This window comes from Takifugu flavidus, chromosome 8, assembly GCF_003711565.1.
Source record: "Takifugu flavidus isolate HTHZ2018 chromosome 8, ASM371156v2, whole genome shotgun sequence".
In the NCBI taxonomy this organism is placed as follows: domain Eukaryota; kingdom Metazoa; phylum Chordata; class Actinopteri; order Tetraodontiformes; family Tetraodontidae; genus Takifugu; species Takifugu flavidus.
This window is the reverse complement of record NC_079527.1, coordinates 6,443,235-6,467,684: the sequence shown is the minus strand read 5'-3', so window position 1 is coordinate 6,467,684 and position 24,450 is coordinate 6,443,235. Positions and strand designations below refer to the sequence as shown.

The window sequence follows — 24,450 nt, the reverse complement described above, 5'->3', positions numbered from 1 at the left end:
AATCTGGAAAAACAGACATCTTGGCATTCCTTGGGCGGTACAGTAAGGTGACACTACAGAGAAACTGGAGATGCACTGGCCACATTCAACACAATGCAACAACACAATGACATGGCACGGTATGTTCGTGCTTTTCTGAACAACATAATTCATTACAACACAGCCATACACCGAAAAAAAAAAATTTAAATATGTTTTTATAGCACCATCATATGTAAACTTGGGTGCTACTTTGAAATTTAATTTTTTTTCCTTTTAATCAATTTAAGAATGATGTTACCTTATAATATGTGTCAGGGAGTATTCAAAATTTGACTTGCAAATGTAAAGAGAACACTGAATTTATCTGGGGCGCGTGGCATCGCGTTGATCACAAGATGGCGACATTGAAGCGCGAGCATTTCGTGTGTTGATGCAAAAGTGTGCAGCATTCTGAGAATGAGCCCCGTTCTGTTCGAGCTTCCAGCCCACTTGCATTCCTATCGACGCTGACAAAGTCGGCTAGCAGCTACCAAGCTCGGTTCACGTGAACGTCTCCGCTTAGAGGCGGTAGAGCGCGAGCCGACGGCGGATCTACCCACGGCACTTTCTGCCTCGTGTCCGGGGACTTTCCCCTGGGCGGGGAGGAGAAACCGAGTTCTCTGCTTGTAGCCCAGATAGCAAGCCGTCCGAATGCCCGGATGTTTTATCGTGGTTGCGTGTTTATGTAGAAAGGCTGGTGGGACTCGGTTTGTGTGATGGTCCAACTTTAAAAACTATTCACGAATGTGGTGTCAGGTTTTTGAAAAAATATTTTCTAAATGTCAGAGCGGTAGTTTTTTGTTATATAGACCGTCTTTGCTGCATATACGAGCGCACATAAACGCAGCAACTCCTAAATTAAACGGCTCTCGACCACAAAGGATCATGGGAAAATTTAAAGGCACAATAGCCAAATAAAGAAGCTCAGTGGCACAAGTGACAAAATAAACTGTTTAAAAATGAAGTACCAAAGGTTTCTTTTATGAGTGTTTAAAATACACCTACTCAGACATATCTTGCAAGATTTTTTTGTACTATTTAATATAATGATAAGAAAACAACTTAGAAAGTAGTGTACGCTGACATGTGATGGATTTGAAATACACTGAAAAAATGAGTGAAATATCATTTGCAGCACTTTTTTTAAAATCCTCACCCAAAAAAAGCATATTTTTACTGGTAATCACATATTGTTGTATTGTTGAGGTTATCAGTTAGTGACTGATAATTGCCTGCGTATTCTTCTGAACATTACACCCCATATTTTGCACCGTGACGTTGGCACATTAATTGCTGCTGATGGGGAAAAGAAGCAGGTCGTGCTGCAGCCCACGCAGGAGCGTAGGCAGCACGGTGACAGTCGGCACCGTTGTGGGAGGTTTGTGTTGATCTGCCTTCTTCTTCAGCAGTTTGGAGGAGGCTTCGTGTGCTCCTTCAGGAGGTCACAACGTGCTGACAAGTATTCTAAAGCGTGCAGAGTTTAAAAATAGAAATTAAGATAGTTGGTTCAGCAAAAATAAGGAAACGTCGGTTAAATATTCAGTGCATTTTCCCTGTTTTCCCCCCATTATGTATCCATTGCACTCTCATCATCTGTTATTTCATTTTATCCTCAGAGCTTTATTCAAAGCCCCGGTTCTGTTTCCTCTTCTCGTCTCAGTATTTCCGTCTCGTTGCGTCTCCCCCTCGAGCATCCTTCTCACTTCACACTCATTTGCTATCTGTAATCTTATTTCACAGGCAGCTGCAGACTCCCCGTTTCCACCTTTTAATCTCTCCTTCCCATTACGCAAGCGAACTATTTCTTTTCACCCCTGCCCTCTTTTCCTTCCAGGGTTTTATCTCCTGCACCACTGCATTACTTCACAAAGAGAGCAAGCCCATATGAATGTAGTCCTTGTTTACAACAAACACAGACTCTATTTGTTACATTAATTTACAATATATTATGGGCAAATGACAGGACAGCTATCCTGCTACCCCACGACGCCCATCATCTTCCCTCGCTTTGTATTAGACTAATCACAGGAGAGTTGTTGGAGCGACGTGGGGCAACAATGTGCACTTGAGAGTCTGATGAAACCCGATGAAACCACAGCTTCAGCATCCACCACTCTTTACCGGAGGGCAGGAGTCTACAGCACGCGCTCCCGTACGTTCATGGCCGGGCTTTCACAAGCCCCCGTGAAAGTCTGGGCAGTGCACGTAGGCAACAGCGGCGGCGGATAGCAAACATCAAGTCAGCTGTACATTTAAACCACTGGGATGTTGCTATACGTTGCCTTCCCTCCTCCGCATGTGTTCTCCTATATGCTATACGCTCCACTCCCAAAATAGGCTGGGTTTTTAAGGATGAGGACAGCTGGCTTTATGTCAGGGTTAGAAGGTTAAGATTACAACTGAGTTTAAGGTTAAGGTAGGCGGCTAATGAGTTCTCTTCATTAGCATCAATGTGACCTGACCGTCGACCCTGATTTTCTTCTTCCAGAGTCTCAATTTGCCGTTTTTCTTCCTTCTCCTTCTTTCTGGATGACTTTCTTTGTCTCCACTCGCCCACAGACGCTTCCCATCCCATATTTTCTATATCTAGCTACTCTGTATCTTGACCACACATAAACACCAGCAACTGAACCAGCAGCTCTGTAAACAACCCCGGGGCATTAGCGCCGAGGAGCCGTCTGCGTGCTAATGGATGAGAAACATCATAAACAGAATTGATTTTGAGGCTATCATCTCACGCCAGTGCAGTCATTAGCTCAGTCCAGAGATGCTATAATCGACTCTCTCCCGAGCTCACTGGAACAGAAAAATCTGTATTCCGGGGAAACTGAATTAAAGCCGACGTATTTATTCGTGTCTCCTGCTGATTTCTCTGCTCGTGTGGACGGAGATGCTTGGGACATCAACGTGTGTCGCTGACAAGTCACGACTTTTATTTCATGCCAGGAAACAAACACTGCATCCACATGACAACTGTATATTCTTGTTTCAAAGGGCGATTTCAAACATTCCTCCGGCCTGTACTGTACATTTAACAGTGTTGTACAACATCTACACACGGCTTTTATTCAACACTGTACAGTCTTATCACAACAGGTTCTGCTCAGCTCCTGCACCGTCCACCAAACACACACTGCAGAGGTAAAACAATGGCTCCTGGGTTTTATTCCTAAGCACAGGCAGAGCGGGGAGTTATTAGGTCGTTATCGGCCACTAATGTCTCTCTCTAACTCTACGTCGTGAACAAATCTATCCATTCCTCACGATTAGGTCCATGTTTCGTGTTCTAAAGTGCAGCAGGGACACAGATGTTTGAAGTACAGATATGCACCATTAATCCCTTATTTAGTCTATCTTTAGCTTTGCCCACCCAAAAAAAAAGGGACGAGGGAGCACAAAACCACAAACACGGGTCAACGGGTCTTGATTCTCTTTTGGTCTGCACTGATGAGGTGATGGTGAAGGACGGATCTATATTTGTGGCATCACTAGATCTACTCAAAGATGGCTTAAAATCAATCAACACCGAGGAATAAGAAACCATGCAAGAGTCTGTTTCGTTTTTTCCATTGAATTAAACGAGAAGCCAAAAATCAGCAAACAGCCGCACTTCCTCGTTTGCTTTTCTCCGAGGTCCTCGTTGCTTCGCTCTCGGCCGCCTCGCCCTTCGAGGCCGCCGGGGGAAACCTCTGCAACGCTGATCCCGAGGAAGGGGGAAAAGAAACAATGAAAGGATTACACAGTCTGGGCCTTTGTTGTGCCGAACAGTAGCTGCTCTCTTCTGTCAGTTGTTGTTCATGATCCACCAGGAGGCTGTTGGAAGGAAAAATGACCACCAAGGTCAGGAACAACCATGAAACACAGCTGAAAGGAGCAATTTAATGAGCGCAAACTCCCCTGCACATGCATAATTAAGATCCTGGAGTCTTTATTTTTTCATTCAAGGGTCTGGTTCTGACCTGGGAGGAGCATGGTGGACACCATCTCCGGCTCTTCCAGGGAGTCGATAACGCAGCGCTGGAAGGTCTTGCTGATGGAAGACTGCAGGTAGCTGAGAGGGAAGAGGGGAGGAAGAGGATGAAAGGCGGAAAAACATCGCTCCAAACAGCCAGAGAGCAGCCGCGCGCTGCATAAATTTCAACTCGGAGATCTAATCTCAGGAAGAACCTCCGCCTACCTCATCCAGGAGAGGCGGTCTTGCCAAAATTCATACATGATGAAGCACGATCTGTCCTGCAGGTTCTGGACAGAGACGCTGTGAGAAAGAGTGGAAGCAGAGGAAGACGAGGGGTTGAACTGAAGTGATCTGCACCAAGCAGGATATTTCAGTAACGAGACCTACACTAGTTTTAGTCACCTCTGTGTTCATCGTGTGGCCTTAGCAACACAAGCAAGCTAAAACTAACAAGCGAGAACGCTGCACCTTCAGCGTTGCTTCTCATTAGCGACACTCTACATGTTACCTCGACTGGTAGTGATGGATTTAAGACATACTTTGCTTTGCATGTTCGCTTCTTAATGTTTGGGAAGGGAGCGATTGCGCAATGTCAAGTCACCTAAAGTTGGCGGATGCTAATGCCGCTGCTGCTAACATATCATGTTCGGTATTTGTTCTGGAATTAACATGTAATCCGTTGTTGCTCTTTGAGCTGCGCCTCGTCAGGCGACACGCTACACACTGTGGGGTAAACATGAGCCGGATCAGGGTCCTACGTTCCAGGGCGGAAAAGCCGAAAGGACCTACTGCAGGTTGTTGAGCTGGCTGCAGGTGGCGTCCGTGTAGATCTTAAGAGCTTGTTGAAACTGCTCCACGTCTCCCTCCTTCACAGACATCTGCCTCTGAACCAGCAGGATGTTCTAAAGAGGCAGTAGCGGAAACAATTCAGCTCCTTTTCTGTGACATTTGGACAAGCGGCTTCCGATTGAGCTCACACTCACCGATCGATACGTCCCTGCCAGCGTGTCCTCATTCAGAGGCTCCAGATGTGGACTCTGAAAATAGAAGCATAAATATTTAAGTCAGCCTTGATTTTATGGTTCTCAACATCGAGCGGGGGCGCCGTCACAGGAGGAGAAGAGGACAATAATGTCTCTGTGGGAGGAATCTGGGAATTCTAGAGAAAACCCACGCACGAAAGAGGGACAAAAATCTGCATTAAAAGAGACGTGAATCCAGAAAAAAGACAGCGCTTTCTTCTGTGATGTCATTGTGCGCCCCCGTCAGCAAGCAGCAGAGCAAAAATTAGCAGCACACCTGGCCTGAGAGTATCTGCCAAAAGCAGAGCCTCCAGTCACATTCCGTCACAAAGCATTTGAACCAAAGGAATATTTGAAGGAGCCGCAGCCCCGAGAACAGCGGCGGTGCCGCAGCATTTGTTCCCGCTGAGCAAAGATAAGAGAACACCATCAGATCAATCGCCTCTTCATCTTTGAAGGGCTTGTATCTAAATTTTGGAGGTGACAAAATCCATGAATCCCACCACATGGAAGGTATCGTCTGTCCACAGCTGTGGCTCTTCAGACAGCTGAAAGCATCACCCACAACCTGCACCAGTCTCACCAGTTCACGCACCTCACACTCCAGTTTGTCCATGAGCTGTTCCAGTTGGTTGATCTGGGACCCCCAGTGGTTGTCCGGCTCCACGCTGACCCCTGACCCGAGAACCAGAACACACAACTGCTGAACGCTAATCTCACATGGACCCAATGGAAGGCCAAGTCTGCCTCGCCTTACCCACAATGCAACTCGGCAGGGCCCCTACCTGTGGTGAGCATCCCAGAGTAGGGGTCAGTTGGGGAGAGACACATGTTCTTCTGGTTGCGCCTGCTGGGACGTTTGGCCGCCCTCTGAACGGGCAGCTCCTCGGGCTTCTTGGGCGCCCTCCTGCCCGTGCAGCCCTGGTCGTGCACGGCCTCCGTGGCACAGTCCAGCGACGACTGAAGGGACTGAAGCTGGGTGGAGGTCTCCCTCAGGAGGAAGCGCGTCACAAACTGACCCAGCACGGATGAACCCTGGTATTCCTGAAGGCAGAGACGAGACAGAGCATTAGCCACAATCAAACGACAGCTAACCCAAGTGAGACGCTTTAGAGCTTATTAGCATGAACATCCCCGTCTCTTTAAATAAACCAGTCAGGTCTGAGGCGTGAACGCGGTGTGAAAGAGTCATTGTGGTGAGCATCCAGAATCGATAAATGCAGGGCACAGAGGCGGCGAAGGCTCCATTTTATGAGGTGGGAGCTAACCTACTGATGATAGTCGATGGAGCTGTGGTGCATAAAACATGATCATCCCACTGTGCGGAGAAACTGAATTCAAATAAATTAACCATGAGCTCGTTAGAACTCCTTGGTGCCGCAGAGACTCTGACGTGCCTGTGCAGCAAACCGGAGCGCGTTTGATGCCAAGAAAACAATTTATTCCTGCGAAATGCTCCCCTGTGATGTTGGACACGCTACCTTTACTTACAGGAGATTACCCCCCACAGTCCAGAAATGAGCCCCTCGGGTCAAACGCCAAAAAGATGGCGTTCGTGTCGCATTGATCAACATCATCGCTGAGGCGAGGAGGAGCTTTATGGTAGAGGAAAGCTTCGGGCTGATAACAAGCAACGTGAAAAATGCATGAGCTGTAGGACGGCACGAGGGATACGGAGGCGAGGAAACCTAAGAGCAAAACAAGGAGGATGTAGGAGAAGAGGGATGCAGAAAGAATCTGAGAAGACGGGAAGATCAAAGAGGACGAGAGAATGTGGCCCACATGGTTGCGATGCGGCATCTGCTGTGAGATGATTGGAACAGTTGGAGGGGGGGTGTCAGCCTTAATTACTGTCACCCACACGCTGCACTCACAATCCCACTAAAATCACCAGCATCTATTTCTTCTTCTGCAGCAAAAATAAGTCCCCTCCTGAGAGCCACTGGACGTGCACATCCACATCTGACAGTCGGTGCACGTCTCTGCTCCACAGGCAAAGAAAAAGAAACCAGCGGATGTGGTTGAGAGGTCGACGATGTCTGTGTCTGAGGGTCTGAATTAAGGCGAGCGCGGCCCCCTCCAGCCAACGCCACCGCCTTCTCTGCTACCGTTTGACTAGCATGAGTCACAGTTCATGCCTGAGTTACATGTGGAAACGCAAGAAAAACCTTTCTTTCAACTAATCCCAGCATTTCCCAAGTTCATAAAAGCCCGGATGGGGTTGGGATGGTGTCTACACCTAAAATACGCCCCTTCCCCCCGACCACATGCCAAACATACCTTCAAATAACGCTGTTTGGTGTTTATTTCTCCTAGCATTAGCATTATCATAAAGCAACAGAAGACCTATTTAGTTGACGCTAACCCACCTCGAACGTTAGATCATTTTATTAGCGCGTCTATCAGACTGTGTGCATGCAGAGAGGCAGAGCCGCCACCACCGACCGCCTCACGCGACAAATGACCCCAAACTCCTCCGAGAGGACGAGCCGTTCCCTCAACACCTGGAGGTTTTACACAAACGCTGAGGCGGACGGACGGACGGAGACGTCTTCACTCACCTCTTTGGTTTTGTCCATGGCCTTTAAGATGGCCACGTTCAGCTTCTCCAGAGCCGCCAGGACGTTGACGTACTCTCCCAGATACGGACCAAAGTACTCTGGTAGAAAAAGAGAGTAGGACATAAAATGATACCACACGGACGTAGAAGGTGGGTGGGTGATTCAGCAGTTCCAGAGAAGGTACACACCCGAGAGTTTGTCGATGTCCAGGTTGCTGAAAGACAAGAAACATCTGCTTAAGTTCATCTTTCAATCAGACTTCAAATAAACGTAAATTAGCGGCGTCTCTATCTGTCTGCCTATCAGCGGCGCTAGTGAAACTACCAGATTTAACCATCACCTCTGGCTTCAGTGCTCAGGGAGCTGTGAACCAAATCAAAGGTGGAATGTTCTTTCAGAAATATGGCCATGATGGGCTACAGATGGCGGCAGCGGTGAGCTTACTTGGTGCGCTGCCTGTCGATGGAGTAGTACAGCTCCTGCATCTGCTCCTCTGTCAGGATGCCATCGGTGAAGTACGACTGGAACTCCTCCAATGACAGCTTCCCGTCGTCTGCGAGGAGAAGGCGGCAAGAAAATCACACCTGACAGAAGCTTTGGGAGCTTTAGCGCTCGGAAGAGGACGCGCGACAGCCTGACACGACAGAGCCACCTGTCCATATTCGCCTGGAACGATCCCAGAAAACTAGTTCCTTTTTCCCCATTAAAACTTTATGTAGCCGTTGTCCGTGCTGCTCTCCTTTCACCAGGTGTCCATCAGCAGGAGGGTCTAGATGAGCCTGGTCCTGCTCAGGGTTTCTTCCTGTTGGAAAGGAGTTTTTTCTGCCATTGTTGCCTGTTCCGGAGACTTCATCGTCATGTTGGTGAATCGTGCCAGAAAACACTGTCGTAAACATTGGAATAGCAACGCGGAAGGCAAGCATGGAAGCTAGCTTTAGCCTTGCCCTTCTATACTTGATTTTCAACCCTCGCTTTCAAAGCACACCAACTCAACGCTGACTCGGCGATGTTCGAGGGCTGCTCCAACGGAGGGGGAGGAAGCTTTAAGCTGACAGGACAGAATAGAGTAGCATCGTCCATGTTCAACGGAAAAGAGACACATTTCTGCGTCAGTTCACATGTAGCCTCCCCGCCGCTATTAGAGCCAAAGCCAATAAAAATCCAGGTCTCTTGTAATTTTACCCATTCACGCCAACTAAAAAGCCTGATATTTGTAGGCGCTAGCGGTGGGAAAGGGATATTGATGACTAGAGATGGAAAACCTGTGGGGTCTACCGAGTTTGGTTCTGGAGCACTTCTGCTCCAACTTTACGCAATTGGAAAGAAAATCCTTAATTTTCTCTGACGTGTGAGTGAAAGTGGGAGATGGTGGTTCCATCAGAGAGGGCTCAGTTCTGTTCACAGCCCAGCTCAGCTGTTCCAGTCAGAGAGCTGGATCCCTTCAGCCAACAGAGTGGACCTCTGGTTAATCCCGGTTTATTGACGGCCCAGACGGACCAGTCAGTGTTAAACGTCTCGCTCGCGCTTGACTTTCACCTCCACGTGCCGCGGCGCTCGCGCAGAAACCCGCTGAGGCAGGCGGCGAGCGCGGGAACACCAGACAGGAGACGGAATGTTCCTGAATGTGTCAGCAGAGAAATGAAGATCAAAGAGACTCCGAACGAGCAGCTGCAAAGGGGAACGTGACCCCATCGGTGGCCCGCTCACCGGACACGATCCCCCCCCCCCCCCTCGTCCTCCTGGGTTAACGCGTCTGACGTTCATCGCAGATGCAGGACGCAGATTTAAAAATGCACAAGCGTTTCCCCGGGAGATGATTGCGGAAAATGTTTCCTTTGAAGCGGGGAAGGGATCGCATTCATCAAACCGAGAGAGGGGACGTCTGCCGGGGGGAGGGGGGGGGGGGGGGGGGGCAGAGGCGAATTAGCTGCAAATATCTGACAAATCTGTAACGTTTAGAGGCTATTTTCACCGTTGGGGACGTGTCCACGGAGGACATTAGCATGGATGGAGGCACAGTATAACATGCAGCAATTACAACCATTGTGTGTTACTTTAGCAACGATGACTCATCACCGGAAGTCCCCCCGGGAGCACGGTCCCGCTCAAGGTTTCTTCCTGTTAAATGGAGGGTTTTTTTCCAGCTTCTTTTGCCTGTTCGGGCTCTGGGGTGAAAAATAGGCTAATCTTCATCGGAACTGACACATAACCAATAACGTTAAATTGAGAGGAAGTGAATAAGCCCCTCCCCCGTCCCCGTCCCCCATCGCCTTCCCTCCTGTCTCCTCGGGGGTTCTAGTGTTCCCCTTCTTCGTCTAATCGTTCCTGCTGTGTTTGACCTTTGCTGTGCCGGTTGGAGACGCGGCCCTGTGATTTCGATTTGTTCGCCAGCTGGATCGACCTTTCATGTGTGATTAAATCCTTAATAACTCTTTTTCATCTAAAGTCCGGAATCTACCTCGGTTACGACCATCAAAAATCGAGAAATGTTAGCGTCAGACAGTCAGTAATGATACCGACTTCCCAGCAAAGGAGCTTGAACTTTATCATGGTAATAATATAGATAGATAATCCCCTCCTCTTAACTTTGACCAGTTTAATGACACAGATTGACCCCCTGCAGCTGGAGAGCCCATCAGAGGAGGCAGCCGATCACCTTCAGTGCCTTGCTCAAGGCCGGGGATTGAACCCGTGACCTGCACAAAGGCGTTTCAGTGAAGATTACTGCAGTTATGACCTGTCAACGCTGCCCACAGTGATGGGGGCCCAGATATTGATCTTTTGTTATAAGTTGTTGCTTTTATGCATGTTTTCTGCAGGCGGTGTGGGTTTTCCGAGCCTCGCAGGAGCTGCTTCCAACAGTCGAAGCCGTCGTCGCCCGTGCTCCATTCAGCCACCAATGAAGAGGTTTTTAATTAAGCGGCCACTAAATGTGTAGCCTCGGTGGAGGGTTTCGCTGACTCACCGTTTTTGTCGGCCCGGCGAAATATCTGCAACGAGAAGAGGAGTCGGAATTAGCGGGAACGCCGGGACAGAACCCGCAGCTGAGAGGGTCTCAGTGAGGCGGAACGCTTGGTTTTAATCAGCTGGAATAATGAGATGCGGCAGAGCAAACCGCCGCCGCGGCAACCGTTTTGGCCCCTCGCAGCAGAACATTTAGGAGGCGCTGCTGTTTCTGACGCTTCAATAAGCAAGCAAAGGCGTCTGGAGGAGGAGGTGTTTGAATTGTTGGAATTCTCTCAGTCATTCGGAAAATAGCCGACTTCATCAAACAGCTTCCCGTTCTTTTGCACTAATGCGCGCAGATATGACACACAATCATCACATAACTGCTGGGAGCCGAGCACGAGGACTCAAACCCAGGAGAAACAACCTGCCGTGACTGACAGGGTCTAATCTGCTGGTCTGCTGCGGGCGACGGCTCCACGCCATCCACTTCCCTCAGCTCGCAGGAAGTGCTCGTGCGAGCTGCCTGTCAGGGAGAACTGGAGATTTACGGGACCTTTATTCCCCCTCTGTGCCGATAAGTCAGTGTCAATGGAGCCTTTGTTCTGCTGAAGCCGTTTGAGGCGGCGAGGATGCTGCTCAGCCGTTTCATCCCCCTCAGCCGGTCCCCGAAGGCCGCTAAGATGTCACTCTCAGTCCTGGTAAACACAGCCGAGCTGCCAAATGCATCCCATCAGCCTCCTTCATCCCAAATGTGCCAATCAGGGATGTGAGCACAAAGAGGCGATGAGGAACATCTGCCCGCTCTGCTGTGAAATTAGGCAATTATAATCAGCTGTTAAGGCAGAGGGAGAATAAAAGCGCCCGTGCTGCTGCTCCGCCACTTCTAATGGTCCCCTGAGCTGCCTGGAGGAAATTGTCAGGGAGGCAAAGCTGGAAAATGACGCTGCGTTTAGTGTCCTCGGAGAGCAGAGCGCCCACAGAGAGCAGTGCCAGAGCACCAGAGCCTTTCTGGACGCGTCCTCCTAAATCCTCTGGACACTAGACCAGTGTCCCCCCTCCGTTCCATCACGGATGTCACCGCCACGGCGTGGAAACCATCCTGAAACAGGCGCGAGCGCGTCAGCTGCGTAGGCTATGGAGGTCAAAGGAACGTGAGCACGATGGGCACAAACTCACCTTTCTTACATAACTGAGCTGCTTATGTCAACATGCACGCGCAAGGAGCAGACTGAAGGGTGCAGCAAGTACCAAAAGATGACTGAATGTGGAAACAACAGGGAGGAAAAAACAAACAAAAAGAATTAAAGAGTGGACTTACGTCCTGCACCAGGGAGAAGCCTTGGTTCTGGTTCTGGTTGTGCTCCTGCTGCTTTCTCAGGTGCTCGTGTTTGGCGGATTGAAGACACATGGTTATCATCTCTGTGCAAGCCAACATCTCGCTGCTCTCCCGTGGGGCGGCTTCTGCCTTCGAGTCAGATGAAAGTGGGTCCTGTCGCCGCGGCCTGTGCGCTTCGGTTCGGGCGGGAGGGCCGATGTCCTTGTCGGGATGTGTTTGAGGATGATGATGTCGGTCCGGTGATCGGCTCTCTGCTCCCCGCCTGCACGACAGCAGCGTCAAGCCCCGCCCCCACCCGGCCAGCGGCGGCGATTCATAAAAAAATCTGGGGAAATTCCGCCACCTGGTGGCAGAGTATGGAACTGTTTATATATCGTAAAATTATATTACCGTAGGACGGCGGAGGAAAATAAAGTTAAAACAGGTTGAATTTGGTCCCTATCAAGTTATTATCATTATTATCATTATTATGATGCATATGATGTAAGATGAGGCTGATCTATGATCTAAGAATAATATATCCACATACATATAAATATGAAACATTACATATGCAAAGCACATATATTTGGTAGCTGTAATCTGAAAGTGAAATAATAATATTGCTCTGGAGATTAATTAAATGTAATTATTCATATGTTTAAATGTATTACTTGGAATCATTACAAACAATTATTCTTTGTAAACACCATATTACGTGTTTTTATTCATAAATATGAGTGACAATGATGGCAGCACTTTATAAATCTCTTGCATTGTTTTGGCATTATAGTTCTGTATTACATTTTTTCTAATTTTAGCTCTTGAACGAGGGGTTATAACATGTTTCCTATCAAAGTAATAAAGAATTACCACTGAACTCAGACACTGAACAACAGAAACAGAAGGTTTCTGGATTATTATGTCTTATATTTATTCTGATTAATCTTACTGTTGTTTCTTTTTTATAATAATAATTATTATTACTTGTATAGATGAATCTGCTGTTAATGTATATAACAACACAATACATTATTTAGCACTTTTATATATACCATTATAGACCAGCCTGTCAAAGGGGATTACAGATGATTAAACAGGAATAAACAGAGGAACATGACCAAAAACAAAACTTTTTGGACCTTATGGACAACATGTGTGTGCATGTGTTTGTTATGTGTATTGAAGAACTGAATTTTTGTTTAGTTGTTCGTTTTTTAACCAATTTCTGAAATACAGAACATACTTTTCCTTTAACTGCACAAAGTTCTAAACATCTAAGTTGCTCACTGGCACCACTATCATGACAGAGTGGGTGTATTTTACTGCCTCTTCCTTTGTAAATAATAAAAATCTATGATAATGTGTTTCTAATACAAATAAATTCACTTGTGATCTCAGTCAATTGATGTCTGTGAGTCCGAACCCCAAACCCGCGACGTTCACATCCCAACACATTCAAGAGAGAAAAGAGAACTTTAATTCGACCTTATCACCACGCACATGCATGTGAGCGTGCACACACCCACTCTAGGCGGTCCCTGAGGCCATCGTTCGTGCCTGTGAGAGGCTTCAGAGCTCATCATCATCCGACCGATAATTGTCAGAACTCTGTCAGGTTGTGCCTATTTGCTGTTCTGAAGTTCGTCCTCAGTGCAGGTCAACAGGTGAGCCTCCCGTTTCCGTTGTCCTTACAACAGTTATTACATTTGTTATTACAATAGTCGCCCTCATTATTGTTCAGTACTAACAGCAGAGGTGGCAAACATATTCATGTCTTATGTTATTTTAACAGCGGTAAATACTGTTTTATATGACTGGAAATGCAAATTATTTAGTTTTAAATCCAATAAATAACTTTAAATATGACCAAAATTTATTCATGGTTGTACGAAATGATGCAATATGTATATGTCTGATCAGCAATTCAATGTGTTGTTTTACTTGATCAGTTCTGTTTGGTCATAGGACTAAAAACAGAAAATATTCAACTTCACAAATGCAGCTTATTGGACTCTAAGACACGTGTTTTTTCTTTCTTATAATAGTTATGATTATTCATAATTCATCCATACAAATCTATGCCCAGTATGTATTCATGGTCTGAGTAAAGAAGAAAAATCATCAAGAGGGGACAAATATAGTGAGGAAAAGGACAAATATAGTGAGGAAAAGGACATTGTTTCTTTATTGTAAAGAGGAATCTTTGACAGGTAATCAGCTGATGACGTCTGTCAGCGCAGCCTGCAGGGGCGAGATAAGAAGCTGTGACCTGCCGCGCCCTGCAGGACTCACCGACCACGCTCGGGTCCCAAATCTTCCACTAGACCACAATGGAATTATTAGATTAAATACAGATATATGTTACGGTTAGACGGGTCGATGATGGAGGATTAGAGGGCTAGACGTGCGCGTGTGTAGAGGCTATAACATATTTTCACTGCCTTGTAATTAACCTTATTTTTAAGCCAAATGTTTTCTCCCCAGACTCAGAATAGCTGCAGTACAATGGCTGCCTTCCTTCATCACTGCCCCTTCCTGAAGTCCGTCCCAAAGCCGGCTTTGAGGAGAACGGGGATGGCTCTGCTGTCCACGGCCCACCGGTGCCCCATCATCGTCCGCCAGATCAGCAGCATCGTCCCCTCGGTTGACGACCGCAGCATCTCCCCAGCCAAACGCAAGGCCGATCAGAGGAGGCTGTTCGCTCAGACGTCTCCTCAGGTGGACGTGTCGGCGTCGAAGGGCTGCCCCTTTGTCACCTCCCACATCGGGATGGTAAAAGCCAGCCCGGAGGTGCAGGAGGACATCCAGGAAGGTGAGGTCACCCAAAACACAGACAAAATCGGGCAAAATATGTGGGAGTGGCAGCAAATATCTGCTCCTTCACAGGTTTGCTGAGTTCTACACTGAAGGGATTAAAGGACCCGACCCTCCCCGGATCAGCTCAGGTCTCCCACCTGCTGAAGGACAACATGGGTGAGTGCTACACTCAGGCAGAGAGAAGCAGGGTCACCGTGGCTGCTGGACCTCATTGTCTCCCCTCCGCCCATCCCACAGTCGGCCCCAGCTTCGATTACGACTCGTTCTTCATCGAGAAGATAGCGGAGAAGAAGCAGGACCACACGTACAGAGTCTTCAAGACCGTAAACCGCAGCGCTCAGGCCTTTCCCTTCGCCGAGGACTACTCTGTCCCCGGGCGGGACGTCCCACAGGTGTCGGTCTGGTGCAGCAACGACTACCTGGGGATGAGTCGGCACCCGCAGGTCCTCGGGGCCATCAGGTGAACTGACAGGACTTTTGGAGCAATCGTTTCCATGGCTGTAATAGAAAGTGTGTTTGACGAGCAGAGCGGTTAGTGGACTTTTTAGGTCCGACATTAAACGTGTGATTTGGCTCTGGATGAGTTCAGGGAGGCGCTGGAGAGGCACGGCGCAGGAGCAGGTGGCACCAGGAACATCTCAGGCACCAGTAACTACCACGTGAGTCTGGAGAGGGAGCTGGCCCAGTTGCACCAGAAGGACGCAGCTCTGGTCTTCTCCTCCTGCTTTGTTGCAAACGACTCCACCCTCTTCACATTGGCTAAAATGCTCCCGGGTAAGCGCTGACCTCTGACCTATAGTTCAGGCTAAGGCCCCGGTCCAGAAAGGGGCCGAGCTTTAATGGTGCCGTTGCTGTCTGCACAGGCTGCGAGATCTACTCTGACGCGGGGAACCACGCCTCGATGATTCAGGGCATCAGGAACAGCAGAGCGAAACGCGTCATCTTCCGCCACAACGATAGCAAACACCTGGAGGAGCTGCTGCAGCGCGCCGACCCCAAGAAGCCTAAAATAGTGGCGTTCGAAACCGTGCACTCCATGGACGGTAATCACTGAACCTTCACTGGCAATAAAAGAAGAAAATCCACAGATTACGCGTCTAACTTTGGTCCCTGGGGGGGTTTTAGGTGCCATTTGTCCCCTGGAGGAACTGTGTGACATCGCGCATCGCTACGGAGCGCTAACATTTGTGGATGAAGTTCACGCTGTGGGCCTGTACGGAGCACACGGAGCTGGAGTGGGAGAGAGAGACAACGTCATGCACAAGATTGACATCGTCACCGGGACACTGGGTGAGTTTGGTTCAGGAAAAGTCTGGGAAGCTCACTCTGACCCTTCCCATCACAGCAGTGGTTCTTATCGAGCCCGTTGCTGAGCCGACGGAGGTTAAATGAGGACAGAGCGCCGAGGTAGAGGCTTTATCAGCTGGTGCTCCCTCCCACTCATGGTCATATTGATAAAAAGCGGCATGAAGGATGGATTGGCTGTTCTGGGGTTCTTTATAGAAAATCCCACCAAGGACAGCTAAGGTTTCACCGAATATTGAGTAAACTGAAATATAACTGTAAATAAATAGTACTGTAAATATATATATAAAACGATATATTTGCTCTCCATACCAATGTATTGGTGATTAAGGTGTTACGGAGCGTATTTTTTAGTGTAGACACAATAGATACAATGCATTCCACGTAAAAAAAAAATCTTCATAGCAAGAGAAAATCAGTGTGTGTTTCATGTTGTGGTGCCTTTAATTGCACCTGTTCGTCTGATGACTCAAAAGGTGCTGCAAAGGCTAATAATGAGCATAAATCGTCCAATTTGATCCTAAATAAATTCTAATGCCATCATAAATGGACAATATGTCAAAAACTATTGAATGTGTAGTCATGTAAATACTCTTTACTCTTCCAGGCAAAGCGTTCGGCTGTGTTGGGGGCTACATCGCCAGCAGCGCCGCCCTGGTGGACACGGTGCGCTCCTTCGCGGCCGGTTTCATCTTCACCACTTCCCTGCCGCCGATGGTCTTGTCCGGAGCTCTGGAGTCTGTCCGGGTCCTGAAGAGCCCTGAGGGGCAGGCGCTCCGCCGGGCTCACCAGAGGAACGTCAAACACATGAGGCAGCTGCTCATGGACAAAGGCCTGCCTGTGGTCAACTGCCCCAGCCACATCATCCCCATCCGGGTGAGTTCAGCTGTGCTGAGCCAACATCCGCCTGTAAAAATAGTAACGAAAGTCTTCCGGTGTCTTAAATTCATGACCCTGTGGCAGGTGGGCAACGCCGAGATGAACACCACGCTGTGCAACAGCCTGCTGGAGAGGCACAACATCTACGTGCAGGCCATCAACTACCCCACAGTGCCCCGCGGCGAGGAGCTGCTGCGCCTGGCCCCGTCCCCTCATCACGACCCAGCCATGATGGAGTACTTTGTGGGTGAGTGCGGAGGATCCTTTCCCTTGGGAAGTGAAAGCCACAACGCTGCGGATGCCTCAGCGTCATCTTGCTGGATTCTGTTTGCAGATAAGCTGGTGGAGGTGTGGCAGGAAGCAGGGCTGCCGCTCCAAAACCCCACCGCGGCGTCCTGCACCTTCTGTGACCGCCCGCTGCACTTTGACCTCATGAGCGAGTGGGAGCGGTCTTACTTCGGGAACATGGAGCCTCAGTACATCACCGTAGCTGTGTGATACTGACCTTAACCCGGGGCCTCAGAGAGAATTGCAGCACGTGTGGAGTTACATTTATATATCGTGTCAAATCGCACACTCCTTATAGTCAAAGAGTTGGACCCATTCCCAGGGTTTATTTTGGTTTTCTTAGGTTGTTAAATTCTGTCTGACTGAATAAAGTGGTGCATTGTTGTCCACTCTACATGCATTAAACCTGCACACTGGGCACTTTCTTAGACATGCTTTCCTTAGACCAGTGCTTCTCAATTATTTTCTGTTACGCCCCCCCCCTAGGAAGAAGAAAACATTTTGCGCCCCCCGCCGTGACTATAATTAGTATCATTTGTCTATGAAATTGTTATAAGTACACTTCTGCATAACATTGTATCCTTATTAATATTAAAGAAAACAAAAAAAGAAAGAAATATAGACCAAAGCGGGATGATTGTTGCCAATATTCGGCACGTTTTTGCCGAAAAAACTCAAGGGCTGATCAGCGTGACTGGGGTGTCATGTCTTTAAGTGAGGGTTAGGGTTAGTGTTAGGGTTAACCAGGGTTAGGGTTAACCAGGGTTAGGGTTATCAGCGTGACTGGGGTGTAATGTCTTTAAGTGACGCCTTCATTTATTTGGCTCCATGCTGTCCTGCCAACATTTTTAGACACAGTAAACACACCGGTCTTTCCTCGTCTCCCACCGTAGTCGCAGTGAAGCCAAGCGCTATAAATGCTTCGTCATATTTCCTCGTCTGAGCTTTCGGGAGACTTTCGCATGTCTCAATATCTCCGTCTCTCTCCGCCTTTCTTTTCATCACTGTTAAGTATTTTTTCATGCTGTCTCTTGGTGGTTTGTTCACTGCACTTCCTATCTCTTGCTCTGTGGTGTGTGCGCGCGGGATGTGCAATTACACTTTATTCTAGTACGGCAAAAAAAAAAAAAACATGTTCTCCGGGGTCACACGCGCCCCCCCTGGCATCGCACCGCGCCCCCCCTATTTGAGAAGCGCTGCCTTAGACACTATATGCTGCATCTGTTGCTCAAGTGAACTGCTATTTATCTTGCATTGTGTCATTTCAAAATATCAAAACGTCGCGTCCATATCAAATTAGATTGTCCTAATTTGGCTATTTAAGCTATATTACTGAAGCACACTGGTTTAGAATGAAAATCGCAATCTTTGTTTCGTTGTAAATCTATAACTGCTGCAAAATAAAGCTACAAAAATGAAACTGAAAGTGAAAAATGTTATCTGAAGGCGGTCAGGGCTAATTGACGCTGCAGGGGCTGGCCTCTTCTCGTTTGACCTTTGACCTCAGTCTGCGGAGCTCCACATTCTCGCTGTCCACCCAAAGGCCACATTCAAGAAATGTCCAGGTTTTCTGGAGCTGCTGCTCCCCATAATGCCGCAGCGCCCCCCGCAGGAAGCACTCAGCGAGACGTACCCTCCCCAGACCCGCGTCTATACACTGGATGGCCCGGTTCTTGTGGGCCTCCAGAGCTCGGCTGAAGTCCTCCAGAGCTGCAGGCTCTCTGGAACAAAACACCAGGCTGCTGCCGCGCTGGCACAGGTCCTCCACCCAGACTCCCAGTTCCTCCGAGCAGGGCGGAGGTGATTCCCCGTGGCTCTGAATAACCGCGTCCAGGTCAGCCACGGCCAGCTGGTGTGAACCCATCTGAGCCAGGCACGCTGCCCGCTGGCGGAGGTGCTGGAGTCTGTGGCCGTCCGCTGCCTGAACGGCAACCGTAAGGAGAGAAACGGCCCGAGTCCTCTGAGCAGCTGAGGACAGACCGCTGGCCTCCTGTGCTGCTGCCTGTTAGGATACAGCTGTTAAATAGCTGAGGATGGAAAATGTCCAATTGTGCCATCTCACCAGCGCCACCGCTCGCCGTTGGCTGGGTGGGATCAGGGTTAGTAGCGTTTCCAGGCTGGTTGGATCTTTCTCCGCCAGTCTGCCGAGCCTACGAGCAGCGGCGCCGTAGTTGTGCTGCGCGGCCTCCACCACGCCCACCCTGGCCTGGGCTGCCGCATCTCTCGGCTCTTGACCGAACACCTGGCGCAGATGAGCGCCCGCTGCCTTATCCTCACCTGGAGCGGTATCATAGCAACGGGAGCGGGGGGTTACGGGGACATCGAGCCGGGAAGCTGCGGGGAGCTGCGGAGCGTTGCCACCTCACCTTTAGCTAGCAGGATGTCCACGTGCAGCAGATGCCACCTGGGTTCCCTGCAGTCGGTCCTCATCAGAGCTGCACACGTGACAAAAGCCTGTCTGAGCTGCTCTTCTTGACAGGGGACAGACGCAGAGGCCAGAGCGTCCGAGAGACTTCCCCGACAGAACTGGTGCAGCCAATCACAGACCAGCTTCCGGGCCCCGGCCTTGAGCGCCAGGATGTGTTTGGCGACCACGTCGGCGTTTACCTGGAGGGCAGCCAGGAGGTCGCGAGTGCATTCCTGAGGCACAACATTTGAAATTTAGCTTTTCAGTGCAGTTATATGTTTCCTACCGCTGGAGTGGATCAGTTCAAATTTTATTTAAAGCTTAAAAAAAGTCGATTTTCAGCCACAGTGTCGCACTGATTGAGTGTCCTGTATGATAATGTGAGGCACATCTCATTCTAATTTGATTCCCTTTCCTTTACGGTGGCGTCACCTGTTGCTGACTCAGCATGAGATACGTGAAGCTTCGTCCACACAGGGCCTGAACATGTTGGGGATGATCCTTCAGGATGGCGCTGAAATCAAAGATGGCTGTTTTCCGTTGCCCCAGCGAGGCGTAACACCTGGCTCTCTCCAACAAAGAGTCCACTGCCTCCCCACCTTGGAAACACAGCAAGCGACTGGTTTCATGACACTGAACTGACGACAGTCCTATTTAATTGATTCCAGGGTACAGCTTAGGCCTGTGAGTAGATTTGAGGATTCAGAGCATATCACCAGAGGCCATAATGGCGATTGAGAGATACGTCACAGCCTCTCTGAGGGCTCCCTCGTCTCCTGAAGCCTCCAGGATGCGTTTGGCAGCGGAGTGACAGTGAGTCTGCAGCAGCGCCCGATCCCTCTGTTGTGCCACCGCCAGTAGCGGGATCAGACAACTGGTATCGCCACAGTGGATGAGTTTTTTAAGTAGCTGTGGGGTTAGAGATGAAGATCATTTGAAAATGCCTTTGAAAGAAGGCCTGTAGACTGCAGCCCTCCCCATACCTGGTTGGTGTTGTAAAGGAAGCCCCTGTGCAGCTGCAGCAGGGCGAGGCGGGCCAGAATCGGTGCCCGGGGACCAGCGGGCCCGACGGAAAGCAGCAAGCGGTAGGCCTCCTCCATGCGGCCGAGCCGATACAAGGCATCTGCTGCCAGGACCTGAGGTCCATCGGCGCCAGGCTGAAGATCCATCAGCAGCAGAGCCAGTGAGTGGACCCCAGCAGGCGAGGCAGACCCCGATCTGTGCTTGACTTTGGATGGCGTCTTCAGCTGAGCCTCTTGTTGGTGTTGTTGGAACTCCCCGCTGGCCCTTTGTTTGGCTTCCTGCTCTCCTGCGCCCTCCAGCATGACTCGACCCTGCTCCACCAAGACAGTGACGAGCAGCCCGCGGCTGTTCCACGGCACCAGGCAGCGGACAGTCAGGGCCGTTTCCTGAGGCTGCAGCCTGCTGGCTGTCACATAGTCCACAGCCGTGAGGTAGTTGGACCCGCTCGTCATGCGAAGGAGCCCCCTGCCGCACAACGCCCGCACGCAGCTGGGCGGGTGCGGGGCGTTGTGTTCAATGACAGCCTGGAAGTCTTCTAACGCCCCCTTGTGGTCGTCACAGAGAAACCGTGCGTATCCACGGAGAACCTGCACAGTGTTCTGGTAACTGTGCTGACCTTGGGAAGCAGCCAGCTGGCTACAGATGGAGAGAGCCTCCCTGTGCTCTCCTCTGAGAAGGAGACAGTCGGCCAGTCGCACTCGCAGCTCCCTGCCTCCTCCGTTGGGCTCCAAATGACACAGAGTCCGTAACAGAGCGATCGCTGGATCCAAGAGTTCAATTCCATCGGTAGATCTAAGGTCTAAACGGACCAGGACCCTTTCTTTGAAACCAGACAGGCCCCTGTCCGCTTGTTGACGAAGAAGGTTGCGAGCAGCCGTCCCCATACCCCGACCGGTAAACAGCTTCTGGAAATAAACTCTGGCGGTAGCAGGGTGGAGCTGAAATGCTTCCCCCAGGTCCGAGCACACCTCTGCACTCCGCCCCCCCGCTGACAGGTAGGCAGCTGCTCGACCCGTGAGAAGCGCGGCTCTCCTCTCAGGAGGGTCTGGATTACCGTTAGATGAGGTCTGAGGACAGCAAAGCTCCAGGAGAGAAGAGTAGACCTGTGCGCTGTCTCCAAACCTGCCCGTCATTAACAAATGCACCGCGTTCAGCTCCTGAACTTCTCTGCTGCTCGGCGAGAGGGCTGATAAAAACTCAATAACCTTGGAACAGGCCTCGTCTTCCAGCTTGTCCTTTGTTGAACCTGTAGAGTCTTCGTTCATCTCAAAAAAATGATGCGTGTGCAGGACTTTTTCTGTCAAGGTCTTGACTATTTTAGGGAGGTGCTGAGCTTGTCTGCTCTTAACCAGCCTGACGGTTTCTGATTTGTCACTCTTGTACATTTTGAGGTAGAGCTTCAGTCCTCTGATGCTGTGAGACTCCGACACCAGGCAGGCGAGGGCACGAGTCAGCTCCAGCATCATGTTCGCGGTATCTCCCGGAAGACAATTTGGCTTCCCTTCGAGGAGAGAAGTGCAGCGCTCAAAAATCTCCTCACAGACCTGCCCACTGCTCTGAAGAAGAGACTCCATTTTGAAAATGGTAGCTGACAGATTATTGGGACTTAGCGTGGACAGAAAGACTGCAGCGAGACCTTTGTTACGACCGTCAGCTGGCCGGTTCTCACCGTGGCCGTCGAGCCAGCCCTCTAGAGTCGAGATCACCCCACTGAGGCTGGAGTTTAACTTCCGCATGTGGGCCACAGTGGAAGCGGCGTGAGTCCTGAAGGCCGACATGTAGAGAGCGGTCGCCCTCTCAAACTCACCTGTCTCCAGAAACGCGTCTGCTTCCCGGCAGAGCGCCGAGATGTTGGCAACAGGTCGAACCACAGCAGTCATGATCAGTCAGCAGCTGCTCTCTCCACCTGTTCCAAAGAGAAATCAGAGAATAACAATTCAGCACAAGCAGCCACGGCAAAAACAACCATAATAATGCAATAATCAGGAACCTCTTAAAAGTAACAGAAAGAAATATCACCTGGTTAGGTTTAGTCTCATTCATGGATCCATTTTTCTGATAGAAATAGATGCATGTAGCACATAGTACGTTTAATTACAATTATCGTATCAATTCAAATGGATGTTGACTTCTTTTTTATCGGCTTTACTTATTAAAAATATTAGAACCACAGTTCGGCCAAGTTATATTTTATATTTCTTCGTCATTGTACTGGTTTGGATAAAGAAAAGAAGACTTTTAATCTGATCGTGTTTTTCTTACCCGCTGCGTCACCGCCAACAGGCCGGAACTGACGCTCTCCCGTCGGCCTCGTCCTTCCAGGGTCCCTGGGCCCCGTTTCGGTAACAGAATATCTCCCGTCGCTGTTTCTAGGCAACAGGCGGTTGCGCTTTTTCAACTAATGCTGATTTTTTTTTTCAGACGAATTGGTGGAGGAACACACAAAAAAGTTGCCACTTCTGTGGACTCCTCAAAGTTTTCTCTTTTCTCTCTTTTCCGGACCGTCCTGCGGCTCGCGCTGTTGTTCTCGTGAGCACTCCGGTTGCCATTGGAAACCACCGACGCTGGTGCTCATCGCGCGACCCCAACACCGCAACGTAAAAAAAAAATACAAAAAAAATACAAAAACAAGTAGTTTTCAGGAGAATAATTAAATTTCTGATTCCGATGGAGTGACCCACCTTTAAAAAGATTCAGCTTAAAAGAAAAAAAAACTGCGTCTCAAAGCCAAAGTACTGTGAAGAGGGTGTATTAATTAAATAAGTTAAACTGCTCCACTAGCGGAAATATGCGGCATCGACAAGCGCGTGGCCTGTCATGTAATGTCATGTAATTAAGTGGGAAAGTAAAGTCAATGTTGCAACGACTCAGAATTTTCCACATGAAAAATGTAGGTTAACTTTGCAATGTTTTCTGTCACAAGAAGATGGCCAAATGTTCTTTTTCTACGGAAACATGATTTGCAATTCATGTGAGTCAAGAAAGCAGAGCCAGAGTTTCCTTTGTGTTCTGAGCACCTGCACAAACACAGCGGTGCTGCCACCCAGTGGCCAGAATGCGTACTGAGCGAGACTTACCGCACTATACATTTAAGCAGAGACAAGACACAATTTATTTAAGATATCAGAGGGTGTAAAAGATATAAAGGTTATTCAACCCCCTATTAGGAAGGAATTTAGGGATTTTATTATATGCAGTCAAAAACACTTGTTTTATTCTCTGGGCTGAAAAAGGATCGTCCTTCCAAAGGAATGGATGTAAACTGTATATCTTAGTGTCCAAGAAGCAGAGACTCTGATGGCAGACATTATTTTTACTGTTTTATTGGGAATAACTGTCACACAAACCCCCTCACCTACATTTCCCCACTTAACAACATGAGACCCTCAGCTCGGATGGAATAATATATCATTATTATCATATAATATAATATCTGCTGAGGAACTCTGTCTGCTGCACACAGACATTTATTAGCAGTAAAGGCCGATATCAGAGATTTGCCTTTTCTCTTTGAGACACAGCTAAAATATCCAGCAAAAGTCAGCAAATGATATCAAATATATTAAAATTATCCTCCAAGGCCGCACCTTCTCAGAGTGGTGAAGGCAAAATCGTATTTATTTTGATTTTATTTCAAACCAGACCTAAACATTCTGAAGTGGAGCAAATGTCGAAGGAGTTCCGAAATTGAGGAATGCCAATTTTAACAACTGGACGTAGGACAAAGAGGTATATGAAGTTCTTCTGATGTCTGGCTTTGATTTTGTGACCTTCCTTTGAACTAGCATCCAGTCGTGGGCTTGTTGACTCCAAGATTACTTTAAAACTATCAGCTTCTATAAGTTATCCACAACCCCTCCACAGACGATCAGGAAGAACTTTTGTTTTCTTCTTGCCGCTTCCTG

General features: G+C 48.9%; 3 protein-coding genes across 9 annotated transcripts; 1 reads left to right on the top strand and 2 right to left on the bottom strand.

The window, feature by feature from the left end:
• Positions 1–2,929: 2,929 nt before the first annotated feature.
• Positions 2,930–12,113, bottom strand: LOC130530630 (N-terminal EF-hand calcium-binding protein 1-like). Of its 2 annotated transcripts, none has more exons than XM_057041975.1 (12): positions 11,827–12,113; positions 10,525–10,549; positions 8,004–8,112; positions 7,748–7,773; positions 7,560–7,657; positions 5,784–6,042; positions 5,594–5,673; positions 4,960–5,013; positions 4,766–4,878; positions 4,199–4,276; positions 3,981–4,072; positions 2,930–3,718 (listed from the first exon to the last, which is right to left on the bottom strand). In XM_057041975.1, exons 1-12 carry the CDS (start codon positions 11,941–11,943, stop codon positions 3,615–3,617), a joined length of 1,155 nt encoding a protein of 384 aa, XP_056897955.1. In that variant the 5' UTR covers positions 11,944–12,113; the 3' UTR covers positions 2,930–3,614. The 2 variants fall into 2 exon arrangements, with proteins under 2 accessions (XP_056897955.1, XP_056897956.1); XM_057041976.1 differs by having other exon boundaries at positions 2,930–3,834; positions 11,827–12,111.
• Positions 12,114–13,331: 1,218 nt separating this feature from the next.
• On the top strand, positions 13,332–17,520 carry alas2 (aminolevulinate, delta-, synthase 2). Its single transcript, XM_057041967.1, has 10 exons — positions 13,332–13,490; positions 14,311–14,638; positions 14,713–14,799; positions 14,881–15,103; positions 15,233–15,417; positions 15,507–15,686; positions 15,769–15,933; positions 16,556–16,824; positions 16,912–17,074; positions 17,162–17,520. Exons 2-10 carry the CDS (start codon positions 14,332–14,334, stop codon positions 17,323–17,325), a joined length of 1,743 nt encoding a protein of 580 aa, XP_056897947.1. The 5' UTR covers positions 13,332–13,490; positions 14,311–14,331; the 3' UTR covers positions 17,326–17,520.
• Positions 17,521–18,343: 823 nt separating this feature from the next.
• ttc34 (tetratricopeptide repeat domain 34) lies at positions 18,344–23,459 on the bottom strand. Of its 6 annotated transcripts, XM_057041962.1 has the most exons (9): positions 22,808–23,459; positions 22,565–22,600; positions 22,353–22,451; positions 20,506–22,046; positions 20,239–20,431; positions 19,955–20,121; positions 19,482–19,755; positions 19,178–19,392; positions 18,344–19,117 (listed from the first exon to the last, which is right to left on the bottom strand). In XM_057041962.1, the coding sequence occupies exons 3-9, from the start codon at positions 22,423–22,425 to the stop codon at positions 18,572–18,574; spliced, it is 3,009 nt and encodes a 1,002-aa protein (XP_056897942.1). In that variant the 5' UTR covers positions 22,426–22,451; positions 22,565–22,600; positions 22,808–23,459; the 3' UTR covers positions 18,344–18,571. The 6 variants fall into 6 exon arrangements, with proteins under 6 accessions (XP_056897942.1, XP_056897939.1, XP_056897943.1 ...); XM_057041959.1 differs by having other exon boundaries at positions 20,506–22,451; XM_057041963.1 differs by lacking the exon at positions 22,565–22,600.
• Positions 23,460–24,450: the final 991 nt, after the last annotated feature.

What these genes read in the sequence shown, in the direction of transcription:
- LOC130530630 (XM_057041975.1), bottom strand. Translation starts at nt 11,943, where the DNA reads ATGTTGGCTTGCACAGAGATGATAACCATGTGTCTTCAATCCGCCAAA. An exon ending in GCTTCTCCCTGGTGCAGGAC is followed by an intron (nt 10,550 to 11,826) that starts GTAAGTCCACTC and finishes TTCTCGTTGCAG; the next exon opens with ATATTTCGCCGGGCCGACAA. An exon ending in TGGCAGGGACGTATCGATCG is followed by an intron (nt 4,879 to 4,959) that starts GTGAGTGTGAGC and finishes CTGCCTCTTTAG; the next exon opens with AACATCCTGCTGGTTCAGAG.
- alas2 (XM_057041967.1), top strand. Translation starts at nt 14,332, where the DNA reads ATGGCTGCCTTCCTTCATCACTGCCCCTTCCTGAAGTCCGTCCCAAAG. An exon ending in CAGGTCCTCGGGGCCATCAG is followed by an intron (nt 15,104 to 15,232) that starts GTGAACTGACAG and finishes GGATGAGTTCAG; the next exon opens with GGAGGCGCTGGAGAGGCACG. An exon ending in ATTGGCTAAAATGCTCCCGG is followed by an intron (nt 15,418 to 15,506) that starts GTAAGCGCTGAC and finishes CTGTCTGCACAG; the next exon opens with GCTGCGAGATCTACTCTGAC.
- ttc34 (XM_057041959.1), bottom strand. Translation starts at nt 22,425, where the DNA reads ATGACTGCTGTGGTTCGACCTGTTGCCAACATCTCGGCGCTCTGCCGG. An exon ending in TCCTTTACAACACCAACCAG is followed by an intron (nt 20,432 to 20,505) that starts GTATGGGGAGGG and finishes CTAACCCCACAG; the next exon opens with CTACTTAAAAAACTCATCCA. An exon ending in TCATGCTGAGTCAGCAACAG is followed by an intron (nt 19,756 to 19,954) that starts GTGACGCCACCG and finishes GTTGTGCCTCAG; the next exon opens with GAATGCACTCGCGACCTCCT.